The sequence below is a fragment of the Peromyscus eremicus genome, chromosome 12, assembly GCF_949786415.1.
Source record: "Peromyscus eremicus chromosome 12, PerEre_H2_v1, whole genome shotgun sequence".
Taxonomy (NCBI): Eukaryota; Metazoa; Chordata; class Mammalia; order Rodentia; family Cricetidae; genus Peromyscus; species Peromyscus eremicus.
The window spans coordinates 65,833,773-65,853,944 of NC_081428.1; the positions used below are offsets into that span (position 1 = coordinate 65,833,773).

The 20,172-nt window shown below is 42.8% G+C and overlaps 1 protein-coding gene across 2 annotated transcripts in view; it reads left to right on the top strand.

Annotated features, from left to right (window-relative positions):
• Positions 1–20,172, top strand: part of Fgf12 (fibroblast growth factor 12) — a 533,458-nt gene that overhangs the window by 262,906 nt on the left and 250,380 nt on the right. Inside the window, exon 1 of one of the 2 annotated variants that reach the window (XM_059277386.1) lies at positions 15,801–16,758. The exons of the other annotated variant lie outside the window; for it this stretch is intronic. Within the exon in view, the coding sequence (XP_059133369.1) occupies positions 16,560–16,758 (199 nt within the window). The 5' untranslated portion in view covers positions 15,801–16,559. Of the gene's footprint in view, positions 1–15,800; positions 16,759–20,172 lie in introns of those variants that run through there. 2 annotated transcript variants of the gene reach the window in all.

A 20,172-nucleotide genomic window follows, 5' to 3' on the forward strand; every position in this document is an offset into this window, starting at 1 on the left:
GAGTGGGAAGTTCTTATGGTGTTTTCTGATAAACCCTGAAAAGGTCCCTTCAACTGAGAAGAGTAACCTTCTCTTCTAAATGTCCCTGGATGAACCTACCTCCCATTAGCATGTGGCTCATTCTGTAGGCTCATCCCCTAGAAAGTAAGTACTTTGAGGAGAGAAATTGTGTTTTATGTCTTTATGCCTCCTACCTGCTGAAGAGTTGAGCATACGTTAAGTGTCCAATGATGGGATTATATCCACTGTTGAAAGATAGAAAAATAAAGGAAAATAAATACACTGATATATGGGTGTGTTGCATATATTTGTGTGTATAACAATTGTGCATATACATACATAAACACAAATTTAAATATGTGTATATATTTGGATATATAATATATACTTATACACATGTACATATATACACACAATATGAAATTTTTTAAATAATATTTTAATTTTTTGAGATTATAATATAATTACATCATTTCCCTCTTCCATTTCCTCCTTTGAAAACTTCTGTTTATCCTCTCTCCATATTAGCTTGCTTTCTTTCCAATTCATGGCATCTTTTTCTTTAATTGTTGTTGTTTTATATATATATATATATATATATATATATATATATATATATATATATAATGGATGTGCATGCATGCGTGTGTGTGTGTGTGTGTGTGTGTGTGTGTGTGTGTGTGTGTGTGTGTGTATTCCTAGATATATAAATACAACCTGCTCAGTCCATATAATGTTGCTTGTATGTATGTCTCCAGGGCTGACCCTTGGCTATTGGAAGACCAGTTGGCATGCTTTTCCCCGGGGAAGACTATTTATCTTGCTCTCAGCAGTCCTTAGTTGCCTGCAGGTCTTTCTCTAAGTTTGAGGTCCCTTGAGCTCCCCACTTCCATGTTAGCATGTCTATTGGTGTTGTCCTTGTTCAGATCACGTTTAGGCATCCATGTTGAGGATATTCATGGTTGTAGCTTCTGAAATTTTTAGGAAACATAATCTTGCACCAAACTCCTTGATCCCCCAGCTCTTACAAGCTTTATGCCCTCTTCAGAAAGGACTCCTTAGCCTTAGATGTAGGATCTATGTTGTAGATACATCCCCTGTGACTGGGTTCCACAACTCTACATCTTGATTGGTGTGGTTTTTCCATAATGGTCTATGCCTGTTGCAAAGAGAAGTTTCCTTGATGAGGAAACTCGCTTACTGAGGACCTCGCTTACCTGTGGGTATAAGGACACATATTTAGAGTGCAGTTATGAATGATGATGGCTTAGTAAAGGAGTGTTTGTAGATTCTCCTCCAAGATTCATGACATTACTAGCCCTGGGTGGTTGGCTAGTTTTGCAGAACCAGACATCGTTTCCCTCTTGTTGAGCAAGCCTTGTGTCCAATTAGAGAGCTGTTGATAACTGTGTGCCACTAATGTGCCTTTAGAGTCATTGTGCCATGCTTGTTTTGCTGTACACACAATTTTTAAATGCCAAGGAAAGGAGACTGATGAAGGGCTAAAAGAAATATCGTCTATTATTGAATTTCATTAGATACGTTTAATTGTCAACAAATAATTTAGCAGGTTATAAATATATGAAGTGAGATGTATAGAGAACAAATGTAAGTGTTTAGCAACTTGTATTCTCAATATATGAGTCAAATTATATATACTCAAGACAGGCGAATTCATTTCTTCACATTTTCCCCTAGTTGCTTCTAAGGATAACTTGCAGCCTAATTATTTCCACAACAAATTGCTAGTTTTGTTTAATTGACTATTTGAAATTAAAGAAGTCCAAGTGGTGAATTAATTAAAGGAATTTTTATGCAATTATCAGATGCTTCAGCATTGAAAGCATGCATTAAAGAAGGCTTCTGTCTTGGAGTACCAGGTGAAGAAAATCCTGAGACAAGGGTACTGCCTTGCCTCTTAGTGCCCTTGTGTTCCTGATGAGCAAGGCCAGATGTTTTTCAAACAGCATTACCTGGTGCTGAGTGAAACATCTCATGAACAGTGCAAATAATTCTGTAATTTGATGATATTTCTACAGTTACAAAGACAATCCTTACCCTTGTAACAACTACTAGTAAACCAGTAAAATATTCATTATAAAAAGCCTGCATGGCAATTGGAGACATTTTAAGAAAAGGATTTATAGTCATTTACAAAGATTTCATAATTAATTTGGTCATCTAAACTTAAAAGGGTCAGAGGGCAAAAAGGCTCCAAGGAAAGAAAGCAAATCACCTTGGGATGATCAGAGCTAGCATGCTCACACCACCATCTACTGCATGTGTGGCTTCCTGTTACTTCTGCTGCCATTTAAGCCTCTGGTTTTTTGCATCTACAAATGAGGCATTTTAAAATGTCTCAAGTATCTTACTGTGTGGTTGTGAGCATTGACTAGAAAGTCCCTTTCATTCTAAACTGTAACACATAATAAGTTTTGCTAGTCTTTCTGAGACAAAGCCAAAGATGTATCCATTAACTAATAAATTAACCTTGTATGGAAGGGATCACTAGTCTCAGAATAAGGGAGTTGGGCTGTATTTCTGCTTGCCATCAAGTGCTATGTAACCAAAAGTATACCGTGTCTTTCTCAGTCATCAGTTCCATCCTCTTTGAAATAAAGGCATTGGCCCAGATGATTCTTAGTGTTCTTTTCATTCCGGTTCTTATGTTTAGTCACTCTACGTGAATCACTGTCATGAAAAGATCGACTGACTGCATTTGTTTCCTGAATGATCCTAAGGAGCAGAAAGTTCAACATTCGCCCAGGCATTCTCAACAAGCTAATAGCAGCTCTGCTTTGAAAAGCTAACTCTCAGAGCTCAATGACTTACTCCTGAGCTAAGCTGTTCCTCTAGCCTCATACTTATACAGTAGCTCCCTAGGATTGAACACTCTGAAAGGAAAATCACAGGTTGGCATTTTAAGGATACTGGCAGTACAATTTTTTTTTTTTTAATCTCACACACATTTCACTGACTTCAGGAGAACTGATTAGCAAAGCTGTACACACTTCAATTACAGTGGTTATGTAACTGGGGGCCCTCGGACAAAGGAGAAAATCAGTATGACACATACTGAGGCCTGACTGTACTTCAGAAGCAGGATGTCTTGTCCCCAATTTTGAGAGAAGCAAGGTTCTGTAGCATTACAGGGCCCAGTTAAGACTAGAAACTCATGGAAATATTAGCTAGCACTGTGGTTCACCTAGGACGATCAAGAGTCTACAATAGAAAAATGTGTTCTCCCAGTCTCTTTGTTGAGATTCTTTACATCAGATGTTCCTAGCTACATCTTTTCATTTTCATATAGGAAAAACAATACTGTGAGCCATAACCATCATCATCACGGTTGCCACCAGCAGCACCAGAAGACTTGGGAGGTACAGATAGACTAGAAAGAGGGTGGAAGACTCAGATTTGTGTGCTCCCATTGTGGTCCTTCTCTTTAGTAGCTGTGTAACCTACATCAAGTCACTTCCCTTACCCCTTTGTTTAGTCATTAATAATAATGCCCAGCTTAAAAAATGAGAACAATTTAACTTACCATCGCAAAGGTACTTGGGTAGAAGCGAAGGGATCCATCTCAATTTGTTTTGCGTAAGAGAAGTAACATTGGTGAGAATTACAGGCCTATGGTCCTAGGATGTTAGAGCAGAAGAATTCAGCAACCATCTGGATAGACTCACTTTAGGTTTGAGAAAATGGACTCCAGAGAGAGGGGAAGGTTATCCAAGCTTCTATTTAGGCAGCATCTGAGTAAATATTCAGCTAAAACTAGAAATGGGTCCATTATAATCTACTTTTTTTCTGACTTTCCTAACTCTAAAAGATTTTTCTCTGGATCTGAATTCTTATGGAATTGTTCTTCAGTGGTTAAGATGATCTGATGTGTGTATACATATATGCATATTATTCATTACAAAATCAACAATTAAAATTTCAAACAGAAACCTTTGATTCCCACCCTCCCCTGCCCCCATTATAGTGGGAAGAACATTATTCTGTCCAGTTCCGTCTCTAAAGAGAACAGAACATCTTATTATTTCTTATTCACCCACTGTCACCACCACCACTATCTCTCATAGGGTACCTTAGAGTACACATGCTTCTTGTCCTCTAGAATCCTAAATTAACTATTGCCATTGGCTCCAGGACTCTTTGATTGAAGGACTTCAACTATAACGAGGAGCAGTTATTTTTCCATGAACCATTTTATAGACAAGTGAGCAGGGAGTTCAAAGGACCTTTCTATGCTTATATGACTTTCATACCTACTAGGGGACACATAGCTACTCTCCCATTTTAAGGATAACATGTCCGTGTAGTCAGTGAATAACTTTCAATCCAGAAATAGCATGATCACCTTTCAAAATCCCCAATTCTATGAATGGGACATCCATATTCTGTCTAATCTCATTTCATTTCCTCACTGTGCTTTGTAACATTTAGTTAACAAACAATTGTCTGAGGGTGTTTTTTTTTTTCAGAGTTGATAATCAGTATTCTCAAATCGATTTGAAGTATTTCTCATCTATCTTTCTAAAATATGAAATCAAAGATACTACTGTACAAGCTGTGAGGCAAGTCAGGCACAGTGACAGACATTCCTAATCAAGCACCGAGGAGGCTAAAGAAAGAGAATCTTAAGCTGGCAGGTGGCCTGCACCACATGGTGAGGCCTTGCTTCCAAAAATGTTTTTATATGCTGTAAATATGTGTATAAGATTTAAGAATTTTCTCTCAATCACAATTAGGTCTCTAGATATATCTTACTACTGTTAATACAGACGACAGGTCTTGTAGAAAGTAACACAACTTCATGACCAATATTTCAAATGAGTAATCATCCTGGCTTCAGTTTTCTCATCGTGAGTAACAGTGCGGGCCTCAGAAGGACAGGATAAAGCAGCTCTAAGGGAGAGAGCGCAGTGCCTGTTGCACATGGCATCACGTGGATCTTGGTGTCTCCTCCAGTCTCTAGCTTTCCTTCTCTTTCCTCTTAACACTTTTAACCCATTTTTGGAACACAAAGACGTTTTAATAAGCATATTTTATTAGGGAAAATGTCTATAAGAACAGTGAAATGGAAAAATAAATTAAGGAAGAAAATTAACCATGCAAAATTTATGATCTTTAAATAAGATTGTGTACTTGTACTTGTTCCTAAATAAAAGAAAGGATGCAATTCAAATCATAAGGTTAGGGCTAGGGAGATGGCTCAGCAGTTAAGAACAACTGCTGCTCTTCCAGAGGGCCAGAGTTTAGTTCCCAACATCCCCATTAGGCACAGGTCACAACCACCTGTAACTCTACTTCTTGTACTTAGACATTTGACTAGCATGCTTGAATGGGTTGATCCTCAACTCCATATAAACAAATCATAGAGGAATTCAAATTACATTGGCTGTGTTTAAAAGACTAATAATATTTATATTTTCAAATGCATTAGATTTATATGATACCAAAATGAATAGCCCTTTTGCAGGCAAATAAACTAGTTCATATTACCAAAGTAATATGTACATGAAATGCAATGTCATGAAAATATGCATGTAATTTTTATAGACACCAAATGAATACTCCTCAAAGTCATAGGAAACCACGAATTACCTCAAGTAACCAAAATAATCTTAAGGTAGAACAAAGTTGATAGGTCATTCTGGTCCTAATGCATATTTACAAAGCTACAGTAGTTAAAACAGCATGTTGATGATGGCTTAAAGATAATCGTAAAAACCAATGGAACAGAACAAAGCCAAAATTCATCCATGTGTACATACAGTCAACAGAATTCTACAAGGTTGTTATGTAAAGCAATGGATGAAAACCATCATGTGCATCTCTGACCACAAAGAAGTTCTGTTTGGTATTTTCCAGGGGATGTGGGAGGAGACATAGGGACTACTCTACAGCAGTAGCTCTCGATGCTGGCTGGGAATAGAAATGTTCTGCACAACTTTTTGCTGCTATCCCACGACCTTCTTCAGTGTTGTTTCTGTAGACTTGAGTTGCAACTTTAAGTGGTGGTAATTTTCAAAGTTTTGCTCAGACATGTCAGTGCCTTCTTTCACTACTGATAATTCTAATGCCCTGAATTTCTCAGAAACACAATGAGTCAGGCAGGGAAGCCTAATCTTACACTGAGATGGCAGCATAGCTCTGGTCAGGGAAGCCAGTTCCTTAGTACCAAGATGGCGGCGTAGCTTTCAGGGTCCCACCAAAGTTTCCTTCCCCTCCCTCCCTCCCTCCCTCTCTCCCTCCCTCCCTCCCTTCATCCCTCCCTTGCTCCCTTCCTTTCTTTCTTCCTTCCTTCCTTTCTTCCTTCCTCCCTCCCTCTCTCCCTCCCTCTTTCTTTCTTTCTTTCTTTCTTTCTTTCTTTCTTTCTTTCTTTCTTTCTTTCTTTCTTTCCTTTTTTTCCTGGTAGTTGAGAAACTATTCCTTTCTGGTCAAGCCAATGACAGAATCAGCCTATTATTTGATGAAGCTCTGTATCAACAGCTCATGCATGCATTTCCACAGTAACTCATGAATTGGTGTGGATTCGAAATGAGGTCTGAGTCTTCAGAGCCCTAGCCTGGTGTCAAAGACTAGTTTTCTTTTTAAGACAATACTTCTGTCTTCTTGCAAGGGCATATGGCCAGCATCGGAAGAACCCTCCCTTCACTTGATATGTTTTTTGCATGCTTCAAATTAGGAAACATAAGTTTTGCCTGAAATTATATAAAGACTCATAAAGATAACACAGTTATGTTGAGATCAAATTTTTTTTTTTCCTACTGAACAGTAACTACAGAGGAGTATTTCCCAGTGAGGATCAACTTCCCTGACACTAAGTGTTAAGTGGAGCCTAGCCCAAGTATTGTTATTGACCTGTTTATTATAGGCAACCTGAAGAGGGCTGAGCAGGAATGTTACTGTAAGACTTTCTGAGGGCTGAGCCCAGAGTGATTTGCAAGCAACAACTATATAACTTGAAGCCCTCAAATCTCAGGAGTCACTATGAGATTATCTCGCTTCATTGTTTCTGCCTGATTCTGTACAGAAGAGGACTCATCCCTTGACAATTTTTTTTTTTTTTTTTTGGTTTTTCGAGACAGGGTTTCTCTGTGTAGCTTTGTGCCTTTCCTGGAACTCACTTGGCAGCCCAGGCTGGCCTCGAACTCACAGAGATCCGCCTGGCTCTGCCTCCCAAGTGCTGGGATTAAAGGCGTGCGCCACCACCGCCAGGCCCTTGACAATCTTGAACATAGGAGAATCTCAAAATCCAGTTATAAGGGCTTAGGCCACCCCTTCTTCCTACAGTTTTTGATATTTCTTCATAAACACAGACCCCTTATTATGTGATTTCTGAAACTAACTTCTTACTCATGTAGGTAACAACCATTTACTTCCCTAGAGTGGTGGAGTTTATCTATTGTTTATTCAGACAGAATTCTTAGAAAACAGGAGGTAAGGGAAACCTCTAGGTTTAGACCATTTTCCCCACTTTTATCAGCTGTGTACGTCTTGCTTATGACAGACACAGCTTAAATAACACTATCAGAGGGTAAATAAAGGTGATACCACTATTAACAAAAGGTTTTTCAGGTGTTTTGTTCAGGATCAAACTTGAACTACCCCTATTCATCTTGGACATTAATATTTTTAAGTCATATTTAAGTCAAGACACTTAGAAGTAGCTATAATGCTCAAAATACTATACAAGGGTTTCACAGTGATGAAATTGTTAATCTGATTTTTGTCCCCAAATTCTATCTCTAATCTTATCTAGAGAGCACATTTAAGATGATTTCCTTTATGGCTTTTTTTTCCCCCACTGGATTCAATTTGTCCTGAAGCCAACTTTTAACTCTTGTCCTTAGCAAATAATACATTTTCCTGATTAATTCTTTTTAAAAAGCTAGTTCTAATGATTTCCTTGTTTCTTTCCTTTTTAAGAAGGGGATGGGACTACCAAAAAGTAGAGGAAGAAATGCATTTCTCCAGTACCACCGTGGTTAGCATGTTCAACCAGGCAACAGGCAATTGGTTAGCTTATCTGGGATGAAGTGTCAAGTCCTCACTAACTGACTGTAATACATATGCATCACAGCAAATGGGTTGATGGCCTCTGAGACCACAAGCCAACACAACAAATTGAAAGATTAGTATCCTATTCAAAATGGTGCAAAGATATTGCTTATTCTTTAAATACTAATGGCAGAAATATTCTTGCATGATTATCTCTCCCCCCCCCCCCGCCCTCTTGCCTAATATCCAAGCACTGAGAAAAATCTATCTATCCATTCGTCTATCCTTCCCTCCATCCTTCTTGGCTTGAGTTTCCAAAACATACAGCTGTCTAAACCAATGTTCTTTTGATGTCATTCTAAATATGCCAGGCTAGCAAGGAAAGTGGGCCCAAGGGAACACACTTTGACACTAAAGAGGCAGGTGAGTAAGTCGCTAGGGATTTTGCTAGATGCTTCCATTTTGCTTTCCTATGATTATTGAACATTTTCTTCTTTGCTTCTCCAGTATTCTGAAGGAAGCTCTCCAAATATTTTAATTTTTGTGTTGAATAATTGTGCTTAGTTAATGATGCTGGCTTAGTTTTGCTTAGAAGGGGGTATATTTCATCCATCCTTGCTCATGCATTGACTCATTCCTTTATTCATACAACTTCTGATTTTAAAGTTAATGCTTCAGTTTCAATATATTCCTTCAGCTATTTAGGGTTCCTACATAGTAGTCATTTCATAAGTGAATAAACTAGGGCTCAGTTAACTAAAAAGCTTTATTTTAAGATAAATTATTTACTCTAATTGCATGTTTATCATACATTTTATTTTTAGAGATTTCAAAACCTAGGACCAAAAATGGCTTTATCAGTCACTTTGCCCAAATTGCCATTAGATCCCTGACACGTTTTTTTCTAAATTGTTTGTATATTTCACAGCTCAGGGCTGTGTGCAACATAAAGGGCAAAAATGTGATTTTATTATGATTTTTGTAGTGTATTTTGAGTGTTAGTCATGTGCTATTTCAACCAGATACATATCCTGGAAATTTGGAAACTAAAATTAGAAATGAGAGCAACCAGAAAAGGCCCATTGAGAAGCAGCTCAGAGAAGATGGGTGCCAGTATAAGTATTAGAATTATCAAACCATTTTAAGATCACTTCAGTAGTGTTCTCAGACTTCAAATATTGGTTCATCATTTTTCTGACATATCTGCTCCACTGTCTTATTAATTTATTCCAGTTTTCCTATGAACATGGGTGTTAACATGTACATCAACGTGTATGCATGCTTCAGAGAGAGACAGAGACAGACAGAAACTGAGAAGATAAGCCTAGATATGAAGGATTGTTAGTTAGAGCAGAAATCTGAGTCCAGATACCTTTTCAGGCTACCAGATTTTAAGATATATTGAATCAAAGCAGATAATTTTTAAAATATGTTGATGAATCAAAATAGTCCACTTGTGAATACAGAGGCAACCTTGAATTTCTTTCTTGTTACAAAACGTGAATGTTCCCCACTTCTCTTTGGGATGACTTATGCATCTATTTGACTTTAAAAGATACATGAGTGGATGGATGAATTTTATTTTATTAGCACTAGAGAGAGAACCTAAGGTCTCAAACATACAAAGAGTAAGCATGCACCCTTACACTGAGCTACAACCAAAGCTATTGGATGGATGCATTAATTCCTTTATCTAGGTGTTTGATGAATGTTTGCTATGTACTAAACTGTATTTCATACACTGGAAATATCAAAACAGACAGAATCCTACCCTTGTGGCTCTTGGCCTCTTACAGGGACTGTCTCTTCTATAGGTAGCACCCACAGTGATGTGGTGACACCTTCAGTCCACCTGGGAAGGAAAAGAATCGTGTATGTGCCAGAGAAGGTAAAACCAGAGCAGGACAGAGTGTAGGATGCTTGTGCCCACTCTGACCACCATACAGCCATCTCTTAAAAGTTATTCTTAAGGCTGTGGTAGAGGCCAAGGATGGTTGGAATTCCCATTGGTTCCCCTCTGTGTGATTATAATTAGGGCAGTGTAGACATCAAGGTCAGCAGGCCTGAGTGTAACTCCTAGATTTTCATTGTGTGAGATTGGGAAGTCATTCCACTAAGTGTCCATTTACGAAATTAGGTTGCAATTACCTCCTCAACTTTAGTTACAAGTTTCTTGAGTTGTAGTGAGGAAACACATGGAAGAACAGTGTTCAGCAGTAATTAACAAGGGTAGCTGGGTATTGTGGCGAACACCTTTAATTCTAGCACTTGGGATGCAGAGGTAGGCACATCTCTAAGTTGGAGGCCAGGATGGTCTACAGAGTGAATTCCAGGATAACCAGGGCTACACAGAGAAACTCAGAAAAAAAGAAAAAGAAAGAAAAAAACTATGGTGTAACAGAAGTGGCAATTATATTCTTAATTGTGAAATTCATTGCATGATTATACTTGTTAATGACCTCCTGTTTTTATTGGCATACAATATCAAAATCATGTTAAAAAAAGAACCTCTGAAAATAAATTTGTATTCTACAAACTCTTCAAACTCTTAGATGTGTGCCCTAAGTTAAGTAACTTGACCTTTCTGTATCCAGTTTCTTCGTTGTGACAAGCCCGTGTTAGATGACTGTTGTAAGGACTCAGTGTGTCAATGATTGTGACATACTTAGAGCTGATCAAGAAACTTACTGCTGATATTTCTCATTAAAACAGATATGATTCAAGACTTAAACATTTCCCTTTTCCAGCGGCAAAGACATTGCTGTTTGTCTGTCAAAAATAGAAATAAGACCTATCCTTTTCCTGTTTTGAGAGATAGCCAAAACAGACACTCACATACACAAGGTAATTCTATTGTTGAACTGTTGAATAAAGAACCAAGAGTGAACTTGCTACAGAGAGAGAAATTCACAGATTATTAGAAAGTACTTGTGTACATTGCTTCGGCCAGCCTACTTTAATGACCATCTGACGGAATGGAGCGGCTTCGAGTACAAGGACTAGACAGGACAAACAGTTGGAGACTTGATCTCTGTGGTCAAGACCAGTTATCTTATATTCCTGAACTTTGAGTCAAAGGCTTAATCTCCCAGAAGGATGGTGGATGTACAGAGGTGGGCCTTCTTGTGTTTCCAACAGACAAGGACAATGACAGTGTTTTACTGATGAACATTATGTCTGTCATTGCAAGGTTAATCACTCACTTCGTGTAGATTTCCAGTCCCCATTAAATACCTTCTATACGGGAGTGAGTTATGATGTGTATGAATCACGAGGTACAGTTTCTTGTTTTAAGAGGTCTGCATTTTATAGCAGGGACTTGTTTTAGATGGACAGCTAAAGGGTAACATTCTCTTTCCCACACTGCCCGTCACTGTCACAGTCTTTGGTATTCTGTGACCTTGGTTAGATTCTGTGAGTGTTAATCTCATTTAGCTGAGCTGCAGCTGTGGTTCAGAGAGGTTGACTGACTGACTGATCCAGTAGCTTACTTAAAATGGCTGATATACCAGCACTCAGGAGCCAGAGGCAGGTGGATCTCTGAGTTCAAGTCTAACTTTGTCTACAGAGCAAGTTCCAGGATAGCCATGGATACACAGAGAAACTCTGACTTGAAAAACAAAAAACAAAAACAAACAAACAAACAAAGAACATAGTGGCATGGACTTTAAGCTTGTTGGTGGCAGAGGAATTTGTAAAAGTATATAGAATTCCCCATGCGTTACTGACACCATATCCTGAATACCAGGTGCACTCAATACAGTGTTTAAAATGGATGTGTGAGGTAATCCTAGTTCGATTTGGGAGTTGGAAGATTTGGTCTGTGAGCAAGCCAAAGACAATTAAATCTCTCTCTGTGTGTTGTTTTTTTTTTTTAATTTTAAAATATGGAGATGACTAATACTGTCTATATTTTGTTTGACTGGAGGTAAGAGATATAAATATAACTATGTAAGAATTCTTCTGATGTGTAGTTGGCAACTTTCTCCAAACTAAGACTTTCCCGACTCATGATGTCTTCAAAACTGGAAAGGGACATTCTTCATTTATCCTAAGAAAGACAGCAGGAAAACTGAGATATCACAACCCCCGGCAGTTTGATTTGTCTCCCCATCCACAAATGCAGAGCTATTGGACACATCCTGGGAAGCACTGGGGAACGATTGCAATTCAGGGAGCCAGATGGAAAAGCTTTGAATTGATTCATAGAATCCTAATTTACATATTTCCTCTGAGTTCAACCTCCACGAACTCTGGACCTATGTTTTTCAGATTTCCTTGTATCTGTTTGTTTCTACCGGGGAAGCGAAGCGGATGGTAGTGCTGATGAAACATTTAAGGACCAAACAGCTAAAATAATGCATCCACAGTAGCACAAGTGTGAGGGGGAATGCTAAGTCTTTGCCATTTCATCAAAACCCAAACATCCCATTCCTTTATGGAGAGCTAAGACAGGGCTAATGTGTGTCTCAGGGACCTGACATTGGAAAGTTTTTTAGTCCTTGCATGCCCAAGTTGATAATGACCTGTCAAGAAGGGAGGAGTTCCAATAGTGGGAGCCAATTTCTCATTTCTTCTTCCATGGCTTTGCCTCTAGGTTTATTTCCTCTCCATCAAACACCCTGACTGCCCACGGCCACTGAAAATGTAAAGATTTGAGAATCCATGTCATCTTTATAGTCCTTTTTGAAGGAAGAGGGGGGCAGAGGACTGCAGTTTGGGAGGAATGTAACTGATTTTGAGAGTCCTTCCTCTCTTCTTCCAACATTATCTGTATGTATTGCATGTGTACGGTAAACAGTTATATTTTGAGAGCTGGAGAAGCTTTTAAGAGTTCTGGTGTATGTGCTTCAATCATAGAGGTTTCTGCTTCATATTCTCAGAGCCTCTGCTAAGGAATCTGCATCTTTAGAGCAAACACCTCAGGTGAATCAGAGGCATTCAAAACACCACCATCAACTCTGTCATTCATTTGGTGTTTTCCTGTTGTCAAAATGCTTACATATGTATGTTCTGTTCTGTGAGGTAGAAGGGGACCATTACCTCCATTGTGAGGATGAAAAGAACTAAGTTGAGTTGATTTCCTTAGTTCCTCATTATATATACGTTGCCACCTTCTTGTTCACTCTTGAGATTCCCCTTAGCTGACCTTTTCCTGCTTGGGTGTTGATTTGCAAAAGACAGGGTCCTCCCCAAAGCCAGCCAGTACTATCTGTGCCTGCCTTGCTGAAAAATGAGACAAGTCTTTCTGGAGCCAAGGAAAGAAAATAATTTTATTTGTGGAAATTGAACACTTCCCTAATGGGCTGTGTTGCCAATTGATTTCAAGCAATCTCTTCGGTCTTGTCAGATGTACTTTGGAGTGCGTATCCTTTTCACCTGTCTTGATCTGTGTTGTTCAAATTCCAGGAACGAATCTATCATCCCCACCCAGCCAAACTGAGCTGCTACAAGGGTTTTATGTTCTCCCCATTGACCCTTGGAAGCTCCCTCCTCCCACACCTTGCCTACTTAATACTCCTCTCAACTCTCAGTCACACCAGACCCTGTCTGCCAGTCTTTGCTTTGCCTGGGCAGCAGTCAGGAAGGCCACACACCAGATCGCTGGGCAGTGTTCAGCTGTCAAGACTCACACACCTCTGTTCTTCTCATGGCCCAAGGGAATCTCTGGTAAGCCAGCAAATTTGTACCCACATTTAGACAATTCCTGGGTCCCTCTGAGTCTGGGCCCATTTTTCAGCCGTGTGCAGGGCTGGTATCTTTCCCAACCTCTTAGGAAATGTCTGTCTCTGCTTGCAAATTATCCGCTGAATGAAGAGAGTGGGGCTATTTGAAGACTAGTTGGACAGAAAAGGTAAACATGACTAAGGGGCACTCCCGGACAGACCACAGCCTGAACCAAGGAGGAATACAGGTTTCCAGAATCTCTCATGCTGTGTTTCCTTGGATGACTCGGGTTTCTCTTTCAGGAGCAGGGCAAACATTTCTGGAGACGAGAGTGCACTCCAATGCTGTTGTTCACTGTCCTTGTTCACATCAATCTATCATCCCACTTCTATTAACCCTCGAGGCAGGTTGCCTACGAAGACCTTTCTAGGCATTTGAATCTGCTGTGCAGCTTTCCCGACAGAAACAAGAAATCTAGGTTCCAAAGAGATGGAAACACAGTTTGCTGTTCCAAAATGTGGCGGGGGCGGGGAGAGGGGGGAGGCAAATTTGGGTGACCAGGAGGTCATTGCTACTTTCTCCAGTGTGTCCACTTTCTTCCTGAAGGAAGAATGCTACATGCTTCTGGTCACTAGAGAGAGGGCAGAATTCATTTCCCTGCTCCCTGCACTGTCCCCTTCTTTGGTCACCCAGGGTCCTTCAACAAGCCGGTGGAGGTGTTTTTCTCTTGGGGGAGGGACCGGACACAGCAGACCCAGGCTGCAGTTCCCTCACTCTGCCTCTGAGAATTTCTCATCCAAACCTCAATCACGTAGGATTGCGTAGAGAGGAGAAAAGGGGAGAGACAGAAGACAGAGAGGGGGGAGACGGGTGGGGAGGGGGGAGGAAGGAGAGAGTCTGGGAGCAGAGGGCGCGAGGAAAGGGAGCAGGACCCAAGCGCCACGCTTTCCAGCGCTCCGTCAGCCCAGCCCCCAATTCAGCCCCACCAGGACGCTTTCCTGCTCTCCAGGAGCCCGAGCAACTCGGGCTCCTAGTCGCACCGGCTGTCTCGGCGACAGTCGCCTCTGCCGGGAGTTTCCTGCGGAGCTAGCGCTCGCGGAGATAGCCCGCGGCGGCGCCCAGGAGCCTCTGCCCATGAATGGGACTCCGCCCTGAGCGCCCCCTCCCGGTCCAGGGGAGGCTGCGGGGGGCGCCCCGCGATCCCGCGGCTCCCAGCCGCCACCGGCGCAGCAAGTTGAACGAGTTGGTGGCCGCCTGCACCTGCCTCCCGTCCCCGGCCCCTGAGTCCGCGCCCGGCCGGGGGAGCCCAGGTGGCGCGCGCGGCCGCCGCCTCCCGCCGTCGCCCAGGGCGGCCTAGGGACCCTGCCTGCGCCCGGGCGCCAGACCATGGTGGGCAGCTGCGACCCGGAGCCGCAGCCGCCGCGAGCCGACGTCGCCCTCAACCAGCCCCCGCCCCACCCGAGCGGACGCGCGGGGGCTCGCAGCGCGCGGTCATTTCCTTCCACCGCCGCCGGGATGGGCAGCGCGGGACCGAGCGAGCGGCCCAGCGTCGGCCGGGTAACCCCTCTCTGAGCTGCGGCCGGGAGCTGCCGACCGCTGGGGTGTGCGAGCCTGGGGTCCGGGCGGCGCGGCGATGACCTGATCCCGAGCCCGCCAGGGCGCCGGTCCCTTGCTGCCCGGCTCGCTCGCTGCCTGTGCAGGAGACCGGCTCCTCGGTGCGGCGGCCCGGGCGCACAGTGGCGGGGAGCTCCGGTGAAAGGCGTGTGGGCGCCGAGCTGAGGAGGACACCTTCGGCAGCTCTGCCTTTGGAGGGGCTTCTGTAAACTACTGAGTCATTCCAGATTTAGGATTCCCTAAATAATCACCAACTGTGCCCGTCTCGTGCCGGAACGCGGGCAGAGAGAGAGCGAGAGCGCCCGCTCTCGGGACCCCGCGGATCCCCAGGGTGCTTGGCCCTCGAGGATCTCCCTCCCTCCGGCTTGTCCTCCCCCTCCCTCGTCTCCCGCTTTCTTTGCAGTGCTGCTGGAGGAGAGGCGCGCTCACCGCAGCTGGAAACAGCTGCCCCCGCCCCGCGCCCCTACCCCGAGTCTAGCTAACCGCTCCCACTTCTCGCCTCTTGGAATTCCAGAAGTGGGGAGGCCGGCCCCCGGAGAACCGCAGCCCGTGCGATGCATTCCGTAGACCTCACCCAGCTGGGACGGACCTCCTAATCTCCAGAACCGCGGGCCACAGGGAGTTGAATTGCTGCCTTCCTCTCTTCTCTGACGCGGTTGGTGGCTCGTTTTCTAAAGGAACGTTTTATTCACTTTTTAGTATTTTCTTTTCTTTTCTTTTTTCTTTCTTTTTTTTCTTTTTTAAACCGGGGACACGCTTCTCTCCTCGGTCCAGACTCTGCTTTGTAAACGGGTTTTCTATGTATGTATGTGTAGGCATACTTTGGACACCTTACAACGCTTGCGCCTCTCCAACCGGGGCACGGCTTGTTATTTTGGACATCTTTTCCCCCTTTCCATCCTGTACCCTGAACGCAGTGTGACCAAACTCCTCACTGTCCGTTGGACGTGGATCGCCTTGGGGGTGCAAGTTTGGGGTGCAAACGTCTACTTCGTGAGAAGGCCTGGGACCGCCCCGCCCCCCGACGCCGGGGGTTGAGGAAGTTTACATCTGGATTTTCACACGTTTTGTTGCCACTGCCCAGACTCCGACTAACCTTGTGGGCTCCAGGTTTTCGATACTGCAACCTCCTCAAATATTAGCACTGCCTCCTCGCGCCTGCCCTATCCCTCCAGGCCCCCCCGAGGTCCTTCCCTCATCCAGGCGGAGCGGAGTACGAACCCGAGGGCTCAGTGGAGCCCGGGGCCTCGGGCCCGCACTGAGCAGCTATGGCTGCAGCGATAGCCAGCTCGTTAATCCGGCAGAAGCGGCAGGCGAGGGAGTCCAACAGCGACCGGGTGTCGGCCTCCAAGCGCCGCTCCAGTCCCAGCAAAGACGGGCGCTCCCTGTGCGAGAGGCACGTCCTCGGGGTGTTCAGCAAAGTGCGCTTCTGCAGCGGCCGCAAGAGGCCGGTGAGGCGGAGACCAGGTCAGTAGCTCCCCAGAGGCTGACACCCACCTATCCCCTTTCTTAAAAGCTTCTGGGAATTGCTCATGGAAGGGAGTCAGAATTCCTTTCTTCCATGCTGGCCCACCCTCTTTCAACAACCCTGCGTCAGTTAATAGCTTGTCCCATATTCGGCAAAAGACTTCCTGCTTCCATCAGTCCACAGTTTGACTAGTATGAGGGCCACTTGTATGGATGCACCTAGATTCCGAAATTTTGTAACGTCCTGGAGGGCAGTGACTGGTTTGTTCATTGATTCATTTATTTGTTTATTTACCACCCATTGTTCTACCCATCCATACACCTACCTAGAGAGTCATCATACTACCTATGGAGAAACTCGAAGATGAATAAAGTTCTTTATATTCCCCATAACCACACACGGCAGAGGATTACGAATTATAATGGATATCAGATGAACTTAATATTACTTTGATTTTCTTTGCCTTCAACAAGCACATGGTATTTTGCCTTTTTAAACATACCAGTTTCCCAACTTTCCATTTTCTCACGTGCTCATGTGCTTCATTCTAGTAGGGCCCCTTTCCAACCGGTTGATAGTTACCACGGGCTCTTCTTAAAACTTTCTGTCCCATTACCATTCTCTGCACACTAACACTTTTGAGCAACCAAGCCAACAATGTGATATCTGCACAGTTTGCCCCCAGAGAGTGTAAAGAAAAGTCTTCTCAGACATCACCGTGGCACAACCTTTCTGAAGTTGACCCTGCTTCTCGGCAGCCTTGGGTCCAAATGGTTCCTCATATGCCTCTATTTACAGAAGGAAAACTGAATACCTTCAGTGTCAAGGGGACGAGTCCCACCATAAGCCAGGACAATGTCACACCTTGAGAGACCAAAAGCAAAGCACCACAATGGTGTTTTCCCCAAAAACCTCCGGGTGTGGTCACAGAGTCAGGTGCAATCTACAGCACCCTCAGTACTGATAGCCAAAGGAAGGATGGGCTGAAAAGGGACCCTGCCCAGTGATGAGTTGACTACCTTATTCTGTTAGCGACTCAGACTCCCACACTCTCTTGAGTTCCTCAAATGAAGTGTGTAGGTTAGATTCGAAGTGGGGCTCAGAATAAGTCAAGATTTCCAGAGTAAGCTGTGGGAGGGAGAGTACATTGCTTTGGCTTTCATTGACTTTTTGCGACATTCATCACCCCATTGGTGTCTCATTTCCACACTCTCTGATGTCCGTAAAGTGGTAGATTTCAAGAGTAAACAAAATCGATGATGGTTCCAATTCAGCACCTGCCAAAGTCTTTCCATCTTACATCGGCTTAATATGGCCTGTATGTTTGGTGAAGTGAAGACTGAAGGGAAAAGCAGAATTATCTCTGCGTATTGAATATTTCAGTTTAAAGAACAGTATAAATCCCTCATTTTCTTGTACAGGGATCCTTTGGAACCTTGCTCTCAGGACTTACGTGGTCTGCAAGGGACTTCAAGGCTCTAAACTCAATGTGACTCATATACTCAGTCTCTGGAGTGGAGTTGCCCTGTAGCTGGGATACTTATGTGATATTTATGAGCTGATTCTACTCAGCCTTCTCAGCTAACAAGATAATAAAAGCAATATGTTGGTCATAACTGTGAATGGATGAGATAAACTCACTTATCTTTGTGTAAGTTGATTTGTAGATGAACATGAACAGTTTACATGGCTTCCTTTTTTTGTTTGTTTGTTTGGCTTGGGAAAGAAGGATTGTGTATTGTTTCCTGAGGCCACTTCCTTAAAATCTTATTAGAAACTAGGGATACTCTGAGCTTATTGTTTCCCTTGGTGCTTATTTAATCTGCTTCTCCTGTTAACACACTGAGTGCTCATCTTGAGGATCCTGACTGGTGACTTCCTTTAGCTAAAGTATCACATGATAACCTAGCAGAAAGATGGTAGGCATTGCTAAGATGTTTCTGGTATAAGGACACCAGGAGTGAATTCGTTCACCAAAGACTTCGGGTTGTTGCAAAGCCTACTTAGCTCTGAAGAACGGGGGTGTCGTGTGTGTGGAAGAGCTTTTGGGGAAGATGATAGTTGTGCTATTATTGTTACTAACAAAGTCAAATAATTAATCTGTTGATTTTATGTCAGCAACCATGATTCACATAGCATGAGATGAGACTATTTATAGAGAGTTAGCACCTTCCACATTTCAGTGCCACAGAGGAATCTTTAGTGGAGTCAGGGGAAGTTGCTCAACACCGAAGAGGGGTTCTGTTTTCCATGTTGTAAGTGCTTTGATCTTATAGTCACCTAATATTTGAGTTCATTTTCAAAACCGTTCATGCTCCAAGCCACGGGCCTTCTGAATTGCAAACTGAGTCAGAAATTGGAAAGTGGCGAAGGGGAAAAACTTGCCTCAGTAAGGAATTGAGCTCCACTGTGAGCTTCTACCTCTGGGACACACACTCCAGGGGGCAGACTTTCTAGGAGAGCTCAGCTGAGGCACTGGGTCTAAACTGGGTGTTTAATGAGAAAGGGCATGGTTGTGGTTCTGATTTCAGAGCAGACACATTGAGTATCTCTCAGTCTCCTTTCTTAGCTCACTAAGTTCTAGTCTGAAAAATGCCGAAGCCTCACAAACACACCAGGAATCTAGAAATCATCAGGGTACAAGACTCTGTTTCACAAAGCACAGAAATACAAAATGAAGACATGGGAACTGGCAAGGCAGTTTTGAGATTGCCATCTCTGGAGCATGATGTGCTAGAGTACTCGGGGATTGTGCAGCAAGATCCTGATTTGAAGAGATGAGAAATTCAAGGGCCATGGCAATTAAAAAAACAAAAACAAAAACAAAAAAAATCTGTGATATTACACAACTCGAGTGTGGCAAAATTGGGACTGGAAGTAAATTCACTCTAGTTTTTTTGTTTGTTTGCTCTATTTACAGTATAACAGAGAAAAAAGTAGCAGGGAAGTTAGGTGTCTGCTCTCCACTGATGGAAATTTTTTTTTATTTTTTATTTTTTAACTGTTATTGGTAGTAATAGTAGGATTATAGTATTTTACAATTAGAGTGTGTAGTGCAGAGGAAGTCACTCTTAGTAAAGGCTAACAAAGGCAATTTAGCTCTGAAACTACCATCACCTATAGCCAGCATGCATCATTGAAGTAGAAGTGAGTGAAATCCTGTAACTAGCTCAGCTCTTGTTAACAACTTAGTCACTGTGTGGATTGTAGTTCTTTGAAAATGAAATGTTGGAGACCCTGAACTGCCATGCTGTCTGAGGCTACTGAACCATAAAAAAGCCTTTAGAACACTTCTGTTCTCTCACTTTCTAATAGAGAAGTGTGATGGTCATTATCTGAGACACTCCTTTTGTGTGAAGTACCTGTATGAGCCAAACTGGCTCCCGTGTTTACTTAAGTGTGGGTACTACCTA